The sequence below is a fragment of the Pseudorasbora parva genome, chromosome 15 (genome assembly GCF_024679245.1).
Source record: "Pseudorasbora parva isolate DD20220531a chromosome 15, ASM2467924v1, whole genome shotgun sequence".
In the NCBI taxonomy this organism is placed as follows: domain Eukaryota; kingdom Metazoa; phylum Chordata; class Actinopteri; order Cypriniformes; family Gobionidae; genus Pseudorasbora; species Pseudorasbora parva.
The window spans coordinates 25452885-25470149 of NC_090186.1; the positions used below are offsets into that span (position 1 = coordinate 25452885).

Consider the following 17265-nt stretch of genomic DNA (forward strand, 5'->3'; position numbering starts at 1 on the left):
ATGAGAGCTACAGATTCTAAAAAAAGTTGGGACAGGTAGCAATAAGAGGCCGGGCAAGTTAAATGTACATATACGGAACAGCTGGAGGACCAATTTGCAACTTTTTAGGTCAATTGGCAACATGATTGGGTATAAAAGACACTCTCAGAGTGCAGTCAGTGTCTCTCAGAAGTCAAGATGGGCAGAGGATCACCAATTTGCCCAATGATGCGACAAAAAATAATGGAGCAATATCAGAAAGGAGTTTCTCAGAGAATAATTGCACAGAGTTTGAATTTATCATCATCTACAGTGCATAATATCATCCAAAGATTCAGAGAATCTGGAACAATCTCTGTGCATAAGGGTCAAGGCCGGAAAACTATACTGAATGCCCATGATCTTCGGGCCCTTAGATGGCATTGCATCACAGACAGGAATGCGACTGTAATGGAAATCACAACATGGGCTCAGGAATACTTCCAAAAAACATTGTTGGTGAACACAATCCACCGTGCCATTCACCCTTGCCGGATAAAACTCTGTAGGTCAAAAAAGAAGCCACATCTAAACATGATCCAGAATCGCAGGCGATTTCTCTGTCATACTAATATGTTTACACATTTTCAGACTGGTATTTGTCAATATACAGGATTATGTAGAAGATAATTATGTAGAAGATTACATTGAATATTACACTTTTTTATTTTATTTTGCAGTGGTGTATCCAAAATGGTCAAAGTTTATGAAAATGTATTTCTCTTTATTAATAATATTTTTTAGTTATTCCTAATAATATATTATTATTTTACATGTTATTTATTTGTTTAATCCTTTATAGGTATAATATATGAATAATAATGCAAGATCTGCAGTATTTTCTTAAAGGTTTTAAAAATGTCAAAACAACACCTTGTATATCTATTTTCCTCTCTCTCTCTCTCTCTCTCTCTCTCTCTCTCTCTCTCTCTCTCTCTCTCTCTCTCTCTCTCTCTCTCTATATATATATATATATATATATATATATATATATATATATTACACTTCTTTTGTCCTTCTTTTTCTATACTCTGATCTTCACAATCTTCATCTGTTAAGATAGGCAATACTACAATATTTTGGATTTTATTTTAAACTATTATTTTTGTTTGTCTATATTATTTTACTTTATTTTTTTTACATAAATAAATGTTTCATTCCATATTCATATTTGATCTTTGACATAATGATTCATAATCACCAGCATTCGTCATTTTCAAATATTTGTTAACATTTAATACTTTAATAGCTTAGGCAACGATGAGAACACTGCAATCAAAAAGAACACAATCCTCAATCAGGTGCAATGCATTCAGTGGTGACATTTTAGTCGTCCAATAGCATGATGCCGGCATACTTCAGCATTCACCGTCATGCGCAATAGCAGAATGCAGTCGCCGGAACGATGGCCGTCGATAATTTTCTCTTTGGCCAGTGCATCCTTTATTTTTTAGCATTTTTATTCGGCTTTATTGCCGTTGTGCCGCTTTCTGAAAACGGCGATGACTTCCAGGGGAAATGCCTGCTGTTTACTGAGGGAATGTGGCAAAATGAGAACATGACGATGGGGAAACAGCGCTTTATAGTGGAAGAATGGGGACCAGAGTCGTCCTGCCGCTTCATCACTTTCGTTGGCATCGTGTCTCTCATCCTCTCTGCTGTACAGGCGTGGCGGACCTTTTTCTTCCTCTGCAAAGGCCACGACGAGTAGGCAATCGGTTATACACTCACATCATATTGATTATCAAATCACCCCAAACGTTTCAAACAGTAAATTGTTCTGTTCTGCCCTTACATCTCTTTGCAGCTCTCTTTTCCATGCCTTCTTGAATCTTCTCCTGTCCCTCTTGGTGGTTTTTATAGTTTTTGTGGCCGGTACCATCTCCAGTGTTGGATTCAGTGGATGGTGTGACGCTATCACTGAAAATGGGGCCATGCCGAGCAGGTAGACGAGTCTCAACCATTTTTAAATGAGTTAGAATTAAGCAAAGTCACACAAGCAGAAGTGCTGCACTGCATGACTGACTGCATCATGCTGATACTGATATTTAGTACTACAATGTGCATAGTTCCAAAATATAGTCACTTTTTATTTTACTTCTGCTTTAAATTTGGTTAATTTCTCTTTGGCAGTTGTGAGGATCTGCAAGACACAGATTTAGAGCTTGGTGTTGACAACTCCTCCTTCTATGACCAGTTTGCCATTGCACAGGTAAGCATTCATCCACAAGTAGAAAATCTACATTCACAAGCTGGGATTGTATAGTATGTGATATTAATTTGTAAATATGTTCTTTCCCCCCCACAGTTTGGCATGTGGTCGGCCTGGTTATGCTGGCTGGGTCTAACAGTGTTAGCCTTCCTGAAGGTTTACCACAACCACCGACAGCAGGAACTGCTGGACAGTCTAGTTCAAGAGAAGGAGCTTCTGCTAGGTCATCCTTTACAGAGGAGTTCTTATACGAACAGCAGGAACGCCATGATTTAAACAAACATATCTCACGTAGTCCATTTACACTGCATGAGCTAGTTTCTGAAAGCAGAATTTAGGCCCTCAAGATAAACATATTTTTTTTTATAAAACCTCTATCAAACATTAGTTACAAGTCTTAGTTATTAGATTCTTTACAAACTATGTTCATGTTTATAATAAAGGGTCATGGTACACAAGGCTGATTTCAGAGTTAAAGGAGTAGTTGACTTTAAAAATAAAATTACCCTATGATGTACTCACCCTCATGCCATCCTAGGTGTATATGACTTTATTCTTTCTGATGAAGACAATCTGGGTTATATTAATACATCCTGATGGTTCCAAGCTTTATAATGGCTCCATTGAGTTTGAAGCTCAAAAAAGTGCATCCATTAATCATAAACATACTCCAGGGGGTTAATGAAGTAATTATGAATAAATGGATGGGGTTTTGTAAGCAAAATATCTATATTTAGAACTTTATAAAGTAAAATATCTAGTTTCTGCCAGACTGCCACCATATTCAACTTACGCAGAAAGTGTAAGTATGTTTATCATGGATGGATGTGCTTTTTTGAGCTTCAAACTCAATGGACCCCTTCGCTGCCATTATAAGGCTTGGATGTGTTAGGATATTTATTAATATAACTTGTAGATTGTGTTCATCAGAAAGAAGAAAGTTATCTACACCTAGGATGGCTTGAGCGTGAGTAAATCATGGGGTAATTTTCATTTTAAAGTGAACTACTCCTTTGAATCGTTTCTATTTCTCTTCAAACAGTTCAGTGAATGATCACATGTTCATATTCACTTTTATTTTTTATAGTATAGGACATATGAAGGCTGCCTGTGAGATATTGTTGTATCTCATTCTCTTGAGAAGGCAGCTGTGCATTAGGAGACTCAGTAAAGCGTAAATGAGGACGCTCTCTTTGAGCAGATGTCTTAGCTTTACAAGGTCACTCAGTTGTGAAATGTAAAGTCGACTTTAAATAGACACTGCACTGCTTTTACTGTACATGGGAATATAATCAGCAAATAAAAACTGAATTATGGCTCTTTATGCTGGCTTTATTCTCTTATAGAACCAGAGTTTATCCTCACTTTTACATTCTTTTGCTTTTAGCCAACACACACTAGATTTACAAAATGTTTGATTGCATGTAATGCTGGTCCCTTATATCAGGGGTTTTCAAACTTTATGACCCACAAATACGATGAACCTTAAATTTGTGAAAAAAATCCATCTATATATTTTATTTATGAAAAAAACATTAAAAAACAGCAAGTGACATTACTGCACTGTTTCCAAACTTAAATTGGCTATACTTTATGTTAGATGTATAAACCTGAAGAAGAACATTTTTCAATTAAAAATGATTTGTATAAGCAACTTTCACAATAAATGTATGTAAGCAGCATACATACTACATTAATAATTCTGCCTTACAACCAGAATTAGCAAGATAAATGGGACTATAGTGAGGAACTATAAAAATACAAAACGAACATTTACAATTCTGCAAAGTATGCATATGGCAAGAAAGAAGAAAAACATTTAGAACTGAAACAGAATGCTTGGTAGACTTTATCCATTTTTGCTTTGTAATTTTATTCTCTGAAATTTTCTGGCGACCCATTAGAACTTTCTGGAGGACCCCTGGACCCTAGTTGGAAATCCTTAGTCTTAAATAAAAAAACTTGTCATTAAAAAAAATTCGAAACCTCTCAAATGTATTGTAGTAGCCTAGGCTAATGTTTTGAAATGCAACCAGAATGTTATCCTTGCTGATTATTAGGCACCTGTCTTCCATTATATATCACACACACACACACACACACACACACACACACACACACACACACACACACACACACACACACACACACACACACACACACACACATATAAACAGCCATACCATTTATTTCTTTGATTATTTATTATATTGTAAATTGATTATTATATTGTAAAGCTGTGGGCTCCGCATGTGCTAGTGCTACCCACCAATAATCACTTTTTAGGCCCTATATGTATTTGCAGTTTCATTGTCTTTATCTCCACCAAGTGGCTGAAAAATAAAACTGCTACACATACAGCTAAATGTACTAAAATATTGATACTGCACAGCCATGGGTGGAGAAGTGTCCAGGGGTCTGTTCTTCGTACGTCGCTAACTCAGTTAGCTCGATTTGATTGTTGAAGATTTGGCATTATCTCGGATTGTTTGATTCTTCGAAGCTCATCCTGGACTTGCTGTCATAGCAACAGGTCCTTTAGCTTAAACCTGCTTGTGAGCAGACTTATTTAATGTAAACAGGATTAGATTGCATCTTGAGGTGATACTTAAAACCTGTCCCAGCCACTGCTACTTTATTAAGACTTCATTACTGAACCAGGGGCAATAATATTTTAAAATAATAATAAATGTAAAGGTTTATTTGAAAATAATATTTTAATGTTGTGTAAAATTTGTGTATAACACTATAGACACTTGATTGAGAGATTTATTTGTGAATTGTGATGTAATGATTACTTTATAGATGTATTGGAGGTTTACTCACATTGTGCAGTTAATCTTGTTTTTTGTGTGTGTGTTTTCATTGCCAGAAAAAAAACAGGTAAAATACAGCATAGAAAATATATTAATACACATATACAACAAAAAATAAAAAAAATAAAAAAAAAATAAAAAAAGAACAATGAAACAAAAAAATGCCAGAGTACAAACCTTGGTAAATTAATAAAAAAAAATGATATTCTTTAAGAAACAAGTCTTTCTTGCTTTTTTATTCATAATATTCTTTAAACTGGTGCAATAGTCCTTAGTCTCCTGAAGAAAATGAATAAAATGTGGCTTGGATCCTGACCATTTCTTCTTGTGTATATGAAATTTTCCCAAAATAATACAAATTTGTACAATAAAGGTGAAAATATTATCATGTTCAGTGGAATAATGCATATCAAAATTATTTAATTTAAATATAACATTTGTTTTCCTTCTAATGAAATTTTCAATGTCCACCCAAAAAAACTTTGTATATATACAGTCATGAAATAGACGAATAATAGATTATTTTTCTATTGAACAAAAATCACATGAATAATCAATATCTAAAATAAACCTCTCTAATAGTTTTTAACTGGTAAAATTTTAAATGTAACTTATTTTACTTTATTATTTAAGCAGTATGCTTCACAAATACACCAAGCTTTGTTCCAATTTATATTCCTTAATACACTGTTCCACAATAAACTTTTATGATAGCTGTCATAATATCCCTAATATGTGTATTAGTACAACTGTGTTTCAGAATGTCAGTGTCTCCTAAAAACATGCTGTCTTGATCATATACTGCCTCAGAAGAAGACTGAGGCAGTATATGCTTCCACACGTTCTTACAAATTGTATAACTTGTTGAGGTATGGCACCAAATACAACAGCATACTCTTTTAGTGTAACTGGAAACTCAAATTTATCCAAAAATTCACTTTAAGATAATAAAATACAGTTTGAATTTAAAAGTTGTTTAACTAACACAATGTTGTTTTCATACCAAGTATTATAGAAGAGAGATCTATTTTTATATTGAATGCATCTATTTTTCCAAATGTGCAGTTAATCTTTGTCGTGCATTAATGTGAGTGATGACGGATATTATGGGAGTGGCTTGATGCAGCGCAAGAGATGCAGATTATTTGATCTTGACTGTTAAGAAACTTTAATTAATATTGACACATAACAAATCTGCTTCAAATTTAATTAAAAATGAAATTACAACATTGAAATAAAAATGTAAAGTGTGTACAAATTTTATAAAATCGTGAATATAAATCCTAGTAATCATGTTCATCATAACAGTGTACATTTAATTTAACATCATAACAGTGTACATTTAATTAACTTTTATGTTGGTTTGTTCATTTGTCTGTTACCTTTTAAAGGTCCTTATAAAGTTTTTTTTTTTTTTTTTCTTTGACAAGTTTTTTGCCAGGTGGCTTTTTTAATTATATGATGTCATTACGTTGTCTTGACGCCGGCCAATTGTTGCATTGCTGATCGTGGTTTCGAGTATCGATGCATCTGCCCTCTTCAGGGAACACAGGCACGAGCAGTGATCTCAGATAATTTAATCCAGATATATTAATCCAATCCGCAAATTCGTTTGAAGAACCAAATTTGCCAGAGATCAGTTATCAGGATTAAACGATACGGGCCCCAGGGGCCCGTTCTTCGTACGTCGCTAACTCAGTTAGCTGGATTTGATTGTTGACGATTTGGCATTATCTCGGATTGTTTGGTTCTTCCACGCTTATCTTGGACTTGATGTCATAGCAACAAGTCCATTAGCTTAAACCTGCTCGGGAGCAGGCTTATTATGTAAACAGGATATTGCATCTTGAGGTGATACTTAAAATCTGTCTCAGCTACTGCTACTTTACTAGACAAACAAATGGTAGTTTGGCTTGCACGTCCGAATTTAAGGAAGTGGGGGTGGTGGAAGTGACGTATATGCCGTAAAGCAGTCAAATTTTGTAGTTCTTTTTGTTCTCGAGTTACTACCCAAAACCTGAAGTTTAAAAGTACGATTAAAAACATTACAGATCCCGCCAGGCTATGGCAGACGTCATTCAACCGATTGTAAGTCGATGTATCATCACAAGAGTCTTGAAAATATATTATGAAGGTTAAAAAGTTACCTAGTGCTGATTTAAGCTTAAATGACGAATGGGGCCCCCTACGGTCTTGTGGACTTAACGGACACACGCAAGCAATGGCCATTGCAAGTCCACAAGACCGAAAGTGGACCATTTGGGACAGGGTCTTAGATAAATGAATCCAGACATTTTAATCCAACCCAAAAACTCGTTTGAAGAACCAAATTAGCCAGAGATCAGTTATCAGGATTTGAAGATCTAGCATCTGTCAAAAGTACTCATCTGTCAAAAGGATGTATTAAGCGAGGTACGAAGCAGCTCCCCCACTCGGATTGTAATTTGGGCCTAATGGGTGGAGCTAGAATATCCAACCACACCCTAACCCTACACATTACTCTATCCCTCCAGGCCTCCACCCATTAGAGATATCCGGAGAGGTGGAGCTGGATGTCATATGACTGCTGCGAGCACCATGTTGGCCATATGTTGCTTATTTAAAACAGCCCTATTGACACATCTCAAAAATAACACAAACTGCTTTATTTAACACTCCAAATTATAATTACCCCTGATCTCGCAGACAAGGCTTAGGTTAGTCCCAGACTAAAATGCATTTTTGAGCTGTTTTGACTGAAAGCAGCTTGCACTGACAAATCTTAAAAATATGTCACTTCCATTGTTTTGTTTCAAGATGCACACCATTAATGTTTTTTTCTAAGGCCCATTCAATCAATTGAACTAAGGCTTAGTCCTGGCTTAATCTAAGCCCCGTCTTATTCATTTAGCAGTCATCTAAATGATTTAGAATCATATATTTTCCTATTATATGCTATTGTAGAAACCTATTTTTCATTTGCAAATAATACTGTAGCTAATGTGAAAAGACAACTTTTTAAAACTTTTATTTGAGGCAGAAATTTAAACGGACAGTAGGATTCTCAGATCCTGGACACTATTTGGAGTGCATTGACAAAACAACAATGTACTAAAGATGGAAATGTTTAAAAAAAAAATAAAAAATTATGCACAGATCCATGTTCACACAGATCCGCGAAAACTTTTAAAAAACGTGTTATGCATGCAGCAAAGTAGTTGGCAAGCTTAAGCTGTAAAGAAACTATAATACGTAATACATAATATAATATATAATACACTAATTTCCTAAGGGGGCAGATGATTACATAAATTATTTAAATGAATATATTACTGTGAATACAGTTAATAGAAATATTATTTTTAACATATTAAAATTATCCAATTTAATTGAAATGCTGAAAAACATATCAAGATGTAAACAAAACATCATATTTTTCCCCCACCTTAGTCATTTTTTTCTTTTGAACATACAGTTCTTTAAATTTTAAACTAAAATTAATTTTAGTTAAGTAATATATCAACACTCCCCGTTTCTGTAAATAACAAACTTGTAAAACATGCAGCTTTGTCATATGATTACAGCATAAATACAAAGGAAATATGAATATTGTGTTGGACAATGTGGGGCCTTTTAGTCAAAAAGTTTGAGAATTATACACTCACCTAAAGGATTATTAGGAACACCTCTTCAATTTCTCATTAATGCAATTATCTAATCAAAAAATCATATGGCAGTTGTATTTAGGGGTGTGGTCCTGAGTGTGGCATGGTTGTTGGTGCCAGACGGGCCGGTCTGAGTATTTCACAATCTGCTCAGTTTTCACACACAACCATTTTTAGGGTTTACAAACAATGGTGTGAAAAGGGAAACATGCACAACCTTGAGACGGATGGGCTACAACAGCAGAAGACCCCAACAGTTCCACTTATCTCCACTACAAAAAAAGAGGCTACAATTTGCACAAGCTCTCCAAAATTGGACAGCTGAAGATTGGAAAAATGTTGCCTGGTCTGATGAGTCTGTTGAGACATTCAAATGGTAGAGTCAGAATTTGGCATAAACTGAACATGGCATGAATGAGAACATGGATCTGTCATGCCTTGTTACCACTGTGCAGACTGGTGGTGGTGGTGTAATGGTGTGGGGGATGTTTTCTTGGCACACTTTAGGCCCCTTAGTGTTAATTGGGCATTGTTTAAATGCCACAGCCTACCTGAGAATTGTTTCTGACTATGTACATCACTTTATGACCACCATGTACCAATCCTCTGATGGCTACTTCCAGCATGATAATGCACCATGTCACAAAGCTTGAATCATTTCAAATTGATTTCGTGAACATGACAATGAGTTCACTGTACTAAAATGGCCCCCCAAACTGTCACAGTCACCAGATCTCAACCCAATAGAGCATCTTTGGGATGTGGTGGAACGGGAGCTTCGTGCCCTGGATGTGCATCCCACAAATCTCCATCAACTGCAAGATGCTATCCTATCAATATGAGCCAACATTTCTAAAGAATGCTTTCAGCACCTTGTTGAATCAATGCCATGTATAATTAGGCAGTTCTGAAGGCGAAAGGGGGTAAAGCACAGTATTAGTATGGTGTTTCTAAGAATCATTTAAGTGAGTATATGTATGATATATACTACAAAGTGCATATTTACTACATTTGAGTTATTCTGTACATTATAACATCGTATGTGACATTAAAATGGATCTCATTTTATAAAATGTAAAAAAAAAAAAACAATTAACAGACCATTTTAACATGACCTTTGATTCTTAAAAAATCCTGAGTATTCAGCAAAATTGTAAAGAATAGTAATGCATTGTGTACATGTGCCATTTTCAAATAAAATAAAATAAATCATATTACAAAACAGGTGAAAACTTTATAAAGAAAGGAGCCATTACTTTTTTATTTTTTTATTTTGCCTTAGCCAAGCTCTGATATCAAACTTGCGACAAGGTTGACAGTTTTCGAAGAAAATTTTGTTGTCGGTAACAAACTGGACCTTTAGTTTAGACATGAGAGAGCTGTTTGGATATAGATCTGTCTCAGAGGCTAAAAATGTCACAGATCTTCTCAAGTTAGAAGAATGTGGAGGAGCGATTGTTCAGTTCAGTACAGACAGCATTCCACCCATCTTCCTCCCATTTCTCTGCTGGCCTTGATGACTTCATAGATATAACATTTGTGTCATCTGATATCTGTTTTTTTTCTAGTTTGCTGTTTCCTGATATTATATGGTTGCTTAGCAGCCCAAGAAACCTATATTTATTTATGTTGTGATTGTATCCTGCAATTTATAGCATTCAATTCTCTGTTGAAAACAAAATCAATGTATGGCAGATTTGAATAGCAGGTCAGCCTGGATCTATCAGGACACTCCGGAGTAAAGGTGACCTTATATGGCTATGGAGAAAAGTTTCATTGAACTAGTTTTATTATGTGGGTTAATCTTATAGGAGATTGAAGATATCACACATTACATACATTTACTTAACCTGCAAACACCTCTCTCCTGTGAGCTTTCAAAAAACAAATAAACAAAGAAATGGGATTTGATGCTACCACCGGAACTAGCTCTACTGCACAAGCAAGTTTAGCCAAAACATGCTCTTTGAAAAAAAGGCTCTATTTAGAACCTTAAAGGGATAGTTCACCAAAAAAAAAAAAAAAAAAAAAAAAAAAATGAAAATTACCCCATGATTTACTCACCCTAAGACATTGTATATGATATTCTTCTTTCAGACGAACACAATCAGAGTTATATAAAAAAATATCCTGGCTAATCCAACCATTTTGATGACAGCCTAAAATTTGAAGACCAAAAGTGCCTCCATTCATTATAAAAATAATCCACACAGGGTTAATAGAAGCCTTTTGAAGCAAATTGATGGCTTTTCGTGAGAAAAATATCCATATTTTAAACATTATATAGTTAAATATCTAGCTTCCGCCAGGCTTCCGTATTCAATTTACAAAAACAGTGTAACTGGCATGATGTAAGCGTTTTAAACTGTGAGAGGCATTATATCGTAAATTGAATAAAGCTTGGAAATGTTTTAATATAAATCCAATTGTATTCATCTGAAAAAAGAATGTTATATACACCATGACTTGAGGGTTAGTAAATCATGGGGTAATATAATTTTTTGGGAGAACCGTCCCTTTAAAGGGTTGGTTCACCCTAAAACCAAAATATTGTGTCATTAATTACTTACCCATCATATAATTTTTGGGTTCTTGAGCCCCTGCCCCTTAAATTGAAAGTGCCCTTTTCGATCGCACCACAGTGCCCCCGCGAACTCTAGTTCCACCCCCAACCAGTGGCCAAAAGGGTTCTTTTCTCAAAGGGGTTTTTAAGTGCCAAAAGGGTTCTTTCGTGTCATTATAGAACCTTTTTAGCATAAAAAGGTTCTTTGGAGTTGTGTAAAGAATCCTATGGTTCTATATACACTAACTTAAATGATAGGAACACAATACTAATACTGTGCTTGACCCCCTTTCGCCTTCATAACTGCCTTAATTCTACGTGACATTGATTCATCAAGGTGCTGAAAGCATTCTTTAGAAATGTTGGCCCATATTGATAGGATAGCATCTTGCAGTTGATGGAGATTTGTAGGATGCACATCCAGGGCACGAAGCTCCCGTTCCACCATATCCCAAAGATTGTCTATTGGGTTGAGATCTGGTGACTGTAGGAAAAATTTTAGTACAGTGAACTCATTGTCATGTTCAAGAAATCAATTTGAAACTATTCCAGCTTTGTGACATGGTGCATTATCATGCTGGAAGTAGCCATCAGAGGATGGGTACATGGTGGTCATAAAGGGATGGACATGGTCAGAAACAATGCTCAGGTAGGCTGTGGCATTTAAACGATGTCCAATTGGCACTAAAGTGTGCCAAGAAAACATCCCCCACACCATTACACCACCACCACCAGCCTGCACAGGGGTAACAAGTTATGATGGATCCATGTTCTCATTATGTTTATGCCAAATTCTGACTCTACCGTCTAAATGTTTGAACAGACTCATCAGACCAGGCAACAATTTTCCAATCTTCAGCTGTCCAATTTTGGTGAGCTTGTGCAAATTGTAGCCTCTTTTTCCTATTTGTAGTGGAGATGAGTGGTACCCGGTGGGGTCTTCTGCTGTTGTAGCACATCCCATTCTGACATTCAGTTTGGAGTTCAGGAGATTGTCTTGTCCAGGACCACACCCCTAAATACATTAAAGCAACTGCCATGTGATTGGTTGATTAAATAATTGCATTAATGAGAAATTGAAGAGGTGTTCCTAATAATCCTTTAGGTGAGTAAAGAAACCCAATTTACCCTTTCCTAAGAGTGCAGTAAGATAGACTTTTTAACGTCTTTAGACCCTTTTATGGGTCTTGAGAGAGGAATTAAAATTGTGGCCAATGGTGACCTTTCTGAGTATGAATTTATAAAGTCTTATAATGAATGAAATAAACCATCAAACATAAAAGTTTTATGCGAAAAATTAAGTCCTTCTTAAAGCCGCACTTGGCTACTTTTGCTCTCGGGGTCCCCCTACAGTTTGGAAAAAATAATGTCCTCAACTACTGTCGTAAGAGCTGTCATCCTACAACAGGGGATGCCATCGCACGTGCATTTGTTGACATGACAACCCTGATAGCCCTGAACTAGTGATGCGTGGGTCGTCTCATAACCTGCGGACCCCGTATGTCTATTTAATGGTCGCGGGTGCGCGGCGTGTTGTAAAAATATATACAGTGGTGCGGTGCAGGCCAAATAACTTCATAAAAGTGGCGCCGCGGGTCGTTGAACGCTGCAAGAGGAGTTCAGAGTTCTTCTGGCGTCGCGTGTGAAATGTCTTCATCCCAGGTAACGTTACAGTCAGTGGCATATGTTTCAGCATGTCATATGAATATAATTTCATGGGTTTTATTTTTTTCAAACGCCAAATAATCACGATGCTCACGTTTACAAGCCAGCGTCATTATAGTAGTCTATTGGTTACCGTTTTACAGAATCTATATGATACTTCAGTTCAATGTTTGAGTGGTAGCTCACCGTAACAAGCATGACAGCATCGGTCAGGCACGCCTCCTTCAGCTCACGCCGACGAGCAAACGCTGGTCACATGTTGATCCTCGTCCTGCCTTTAATCCCATCACTTTTTCCTTTCCTCTTATTGTCCTCCAACAAAACCTTTTCTTTCTTATTTGTCTCTGCTGCTTTGGACATGACTATATTATCCGACGAACAAAGTTGGGCTCGCACGTCCGAATTTAAGGAAGTGTGGGTGTTGGTGGAAGTGACGTATATGCCGTAAAGCAGTCGAATTTTGTAGTTCTTTAAAACTAAAAAAGTTTAAAAGTACGATTAAAAAACGATACAGACCCCATCAAGCTATGGCAGACGTGTCATTCAACCTATTGTAAGTCAATTTATCATCACAAGAGTCTTAAAAAATATATTATGAAGGTTGAAAAGTTACCTAGTGCTGCTTTAAATAGAGCCTTTTTGAAATTCAAGTCTTCTTTAAAATTTAAAAACCCTAACCACTTTTATCTAAGAGTGAGAGTTGTAGTTGCTTGCAAGGTTTTATGTTCAGATTTTATAGATTTTAGTGGGTTTTTTCCCCCCCTTAATTTCTTCTAAAACTTTGGCTTATATTTAAGATTTAATCATTGTAATTTTGCACCTAACTTCATAAGAACTCCTTGTTTATTATGGTTCAGGTTGTGAATTCATATGTATTTACTTATATTGTTAAAAGTTTATAGTATGATTTAAAAATGCCTTATGGCCTCCATCACTTCTATTCTTGTGAACGCAGAAGAATGCTAGCAGTTAGGCTAGTTTCACTTGACCTCAAAGAACAGGTCTGCCGTGTCGACAACAGCCTCTGATTAGACTTTGCATAAGATGTCATCTCTACAAGTATATCCTGTAGAATGACATTCATATGTCTTTTGAATCCATAGCAAATCCTTTCTTAAAAAATAAAGTGACATCAGCTTTAAATTTTTAGTCTTAAACATTAAGGCAAATGCTATTTTAAGTCTATTGATCTGTATCAATAGGAAAAACGTTTGTTGGTGCTCTCATAGTTTTTCTCCTTATTCACAGTATGCATTTGTCAAGCAAACTGCAATGTGTTCCAATGCTGTTGTAAATGTTTTTATCACTACCATATTATATTGTCAAAATGCATAGATCTAAATGTGTTCTCTCAGTTATATATTTTAATCATACTATTTTATCATCTGGTAATGTTAAGCAAGAGTGTGAACTAACACATTGTCAAAGCAACAATCATAAGTCCTCATATGTTTTATGCAATCATTTATGCCATTTCTCCTTAAATAGAACCTTTTTGAAATTCAAGTCTTTAAAAACCCCTAACCACCTTTTTTTCTAAGAGTAGGACATTATCATAAGTTTCAGTTACTTGCAAGTTTTTAGGTTCAGATTTGATAGATTATAGTTTTTTTTATTCAATTATTTTATTCGATTATAGTCAATTTCTTCTAAGACTTTAGTTCATATTTAAGATGTCATCATTGTAATTGTGCAATGAGCTTCATATAACTCCTTGTTTATTCATATTTCAGATTGTGAATTCATATATTTATGCCAATATTGTTGAAATGTTTATAGTATATATATATATATATATATATATATATATATATATATATATATATATATATATATATATATATATATATATATATATATATATATATATATATATATATATATATATATATATATATATATATAAAAGTAAAGTGTATCAATTAGGAGCATTAGGAGGTTGCACAAATGATTGAATAAAAGAGTTTAATTTATTCAGTGTGTAATCCTTCACTGTAAAAAAAGTATTTAGTTACCTGGTTGCCTTAAAATTTTGAGTTCATTGAAATTAACATTTTGAGTTAATACAATGAAAATGTTTTGAGATTCGACAACCTTTATTAAAATATTATTAATAAAATATTACGATTTTGTAAGTATATTGGGTAATTGTGTGTGTTTTATTTCTGATGACGCAGAGAAACAAATAATGCTATTTTCATGATTTATCATTTTTTTATGTGGTTCAGATACAATAATATTTTGAGTTTCTATTTATTAAACCAATTTCCTTCATTGTATCAACTCAAATTTATTATTTCAATGAACACAAAATTTTAAGGCAACCAGGTTACTTTTACAGTGTTGGTAAATAGTATCAAAGGCAGCGGTGAATATAAATCTGCATTGTTTATATTTTTGAACTTTTGTAAACAAAATCAGAAAAATCTAACATTTTATTAAAGTAAAACTAATGAATATGATCACATTATGAAATAAATGTTTTTCTTGGCCACAATTTGAACCGCTAGAAGTCCTAAAATATTTATCCCTCTATATAAAATATCTCTGAAATATATTCGCCTTGATATTTAATTGTTTTAGCACACCAGGGTGACTAGGAACATGAAATTGCCCAGACATGGCTTCCAGTTTTACAATCCATCAAAACAAATAAAACCAAAGAATATAGTTCTGATGTGAAGCAAATGATTGTTGAGCTTCACAAAATAGAAAGTGGGAAAATAGCTAAAGCATTGAAAATGTCCATTTCCACCATCAGGGCAATACTTAACAAGTTCCAATCGGGAACTTATTACAACAGGAAATGTTACGGATCTGCATGGAAGAGGACGTGTGTCTATATTGTCTTAGGAAAGTTTAAGTGACCAAAGACTCTCCAAGGATCACAGCTTGGGAATTGGAGAAAATAGTTAATAAGAAAAATATGATAGCTTCTAGAAATCTTATAATGATCCAAAACAAACATCAAAATCAACACAAAAGGGCACGGAGCACAAGATTAAGGTTCTGCCCTGGCCATTGGGTTGCCATTCAGTCCTCTGACCTGAACCCAATAGAAAACTGAACAGTAAAGTCTATCAATATTCTGAGTGCCTGCTGATCTCCAAACTCATCCAGCATTAGGAGGTTGCAAAAATGATTGAATAAAAGAGTTTAATTGATTCAGTGTGTATTAGAGATTTTTTTTTAATTTTATTTCTTAATGAACCCTCAAATGAAAGGTTAGGGTTTCATGATTTATTTTAACCAATGGTCAAAGGGTTTAACAATGCATAGCCTATATGTTATACTGTTTTGCTATGATTTGCACTATCAATTAATTTTGAATTGAATAAACGCAGAACAACAAATGGTTTAAAAATGCATTAATGCTATATAGCCTATATATGCATATATTAAGATTTTCTTCATGTTACAGTGGTTGCTTAAATCTCTTCTCCGCTGACTGCTGATTGAAAAGTTTGGTTGAAAACAATGTAAACTGATGTATGAATTTTTTAAAACTCATCAATCATCATTAAATGAGCTAAGTAAATCATTTATTTATGAGGATGCACAGGAGAACTCTCAGATTAGTAAATTGGTGAATTGAATTGTTTGCATAAACTCGAAAACTGCAAAAAGTGGGGGTTTCTCATAAAGAAAGGTGTGCTCATAACCGGTCTAGCAGGCAGGTTTAGGGAAAACTAACCCACGCACGGTAAGAACCTCTCTGACGAGTCCAACCGGCAGGATCATCATTCCATGCGCCCTGAGTATGAGACCACATCCTTTTGCTCTCTATAAAAGCAAAGTGCGTTCAGAAAGAGATGTACAGTTCGTCTGTGCGAAAAACATCTCTTACAAACGGAGCATCTTAGTTTCAAATGTTTGTTTTTCCAAGCAGGTCTGGAAGATCCTGGATCTATGGCGTTCACTACGGGTTTCTTCGGTAACCTGTGGCTTCCTCTTTGGCCGAGTGGTTCTCAACAGTTCAACAGTTCTTTTGAAAATTGTGAAATGTTCAGGACCACTTGATCAGACGAAGGGAAATTTCACCGTTGAGTCGGCTTTGTTACTTTGTAAAAATCAGGTTTGTTTAAATCACTGCAGATGACATGCGCTTCTGGTCTCTCTCTCTCTCTCTCTCTCTCTCTCTCTCTCTCTCTCTCTCTCTCTCTCTCTCTCTCTCTCTCTCTCTCTCTCTCTCTCTCTCTCTCTCTCATTGCTATGTATGAAATGTCCGATTGCTTAACATGTAATGTTTCGTATTTTATTTGAAAATAAACCTAATTCAAAATGAAACCTTTATACTCTTTCTTAATTTGTTACAATATGTTCATATAGTTGATCTTTTTGAAACAG

The 17265-nt window shown here is 35.1% G+C and overlaps 1 protein-coding gene across 1 annotated transcript; it reads left to right on the forward strand.

Annotated features, from left to right (window-relative positions):
• Nucleotides 1–1324: 1324 nt before the first annotated feature.
• tmem179aa (transmembrane protein 179a, genome duplicate A) lies at nt 1325–3554 on the forward strand. Its single transcript, XM_067418582.1, has 4 exons — nt 1325–1725; nt 1826–1963; nt 2152–2230; nt 2327–3554. Exons 1-4 carry the CDS (start codon nt 1424–1426, stop codon nt 2504–2506), a joined length of 699 nt encoding a protein of 232 aa, XP_067274683.1. The 5' UTR covers nt 1325–1423; the 3' UTR covers nt 2507–3554.
• Nucleotides 3555–17265: the final 13711 nt, after the last annotated feature.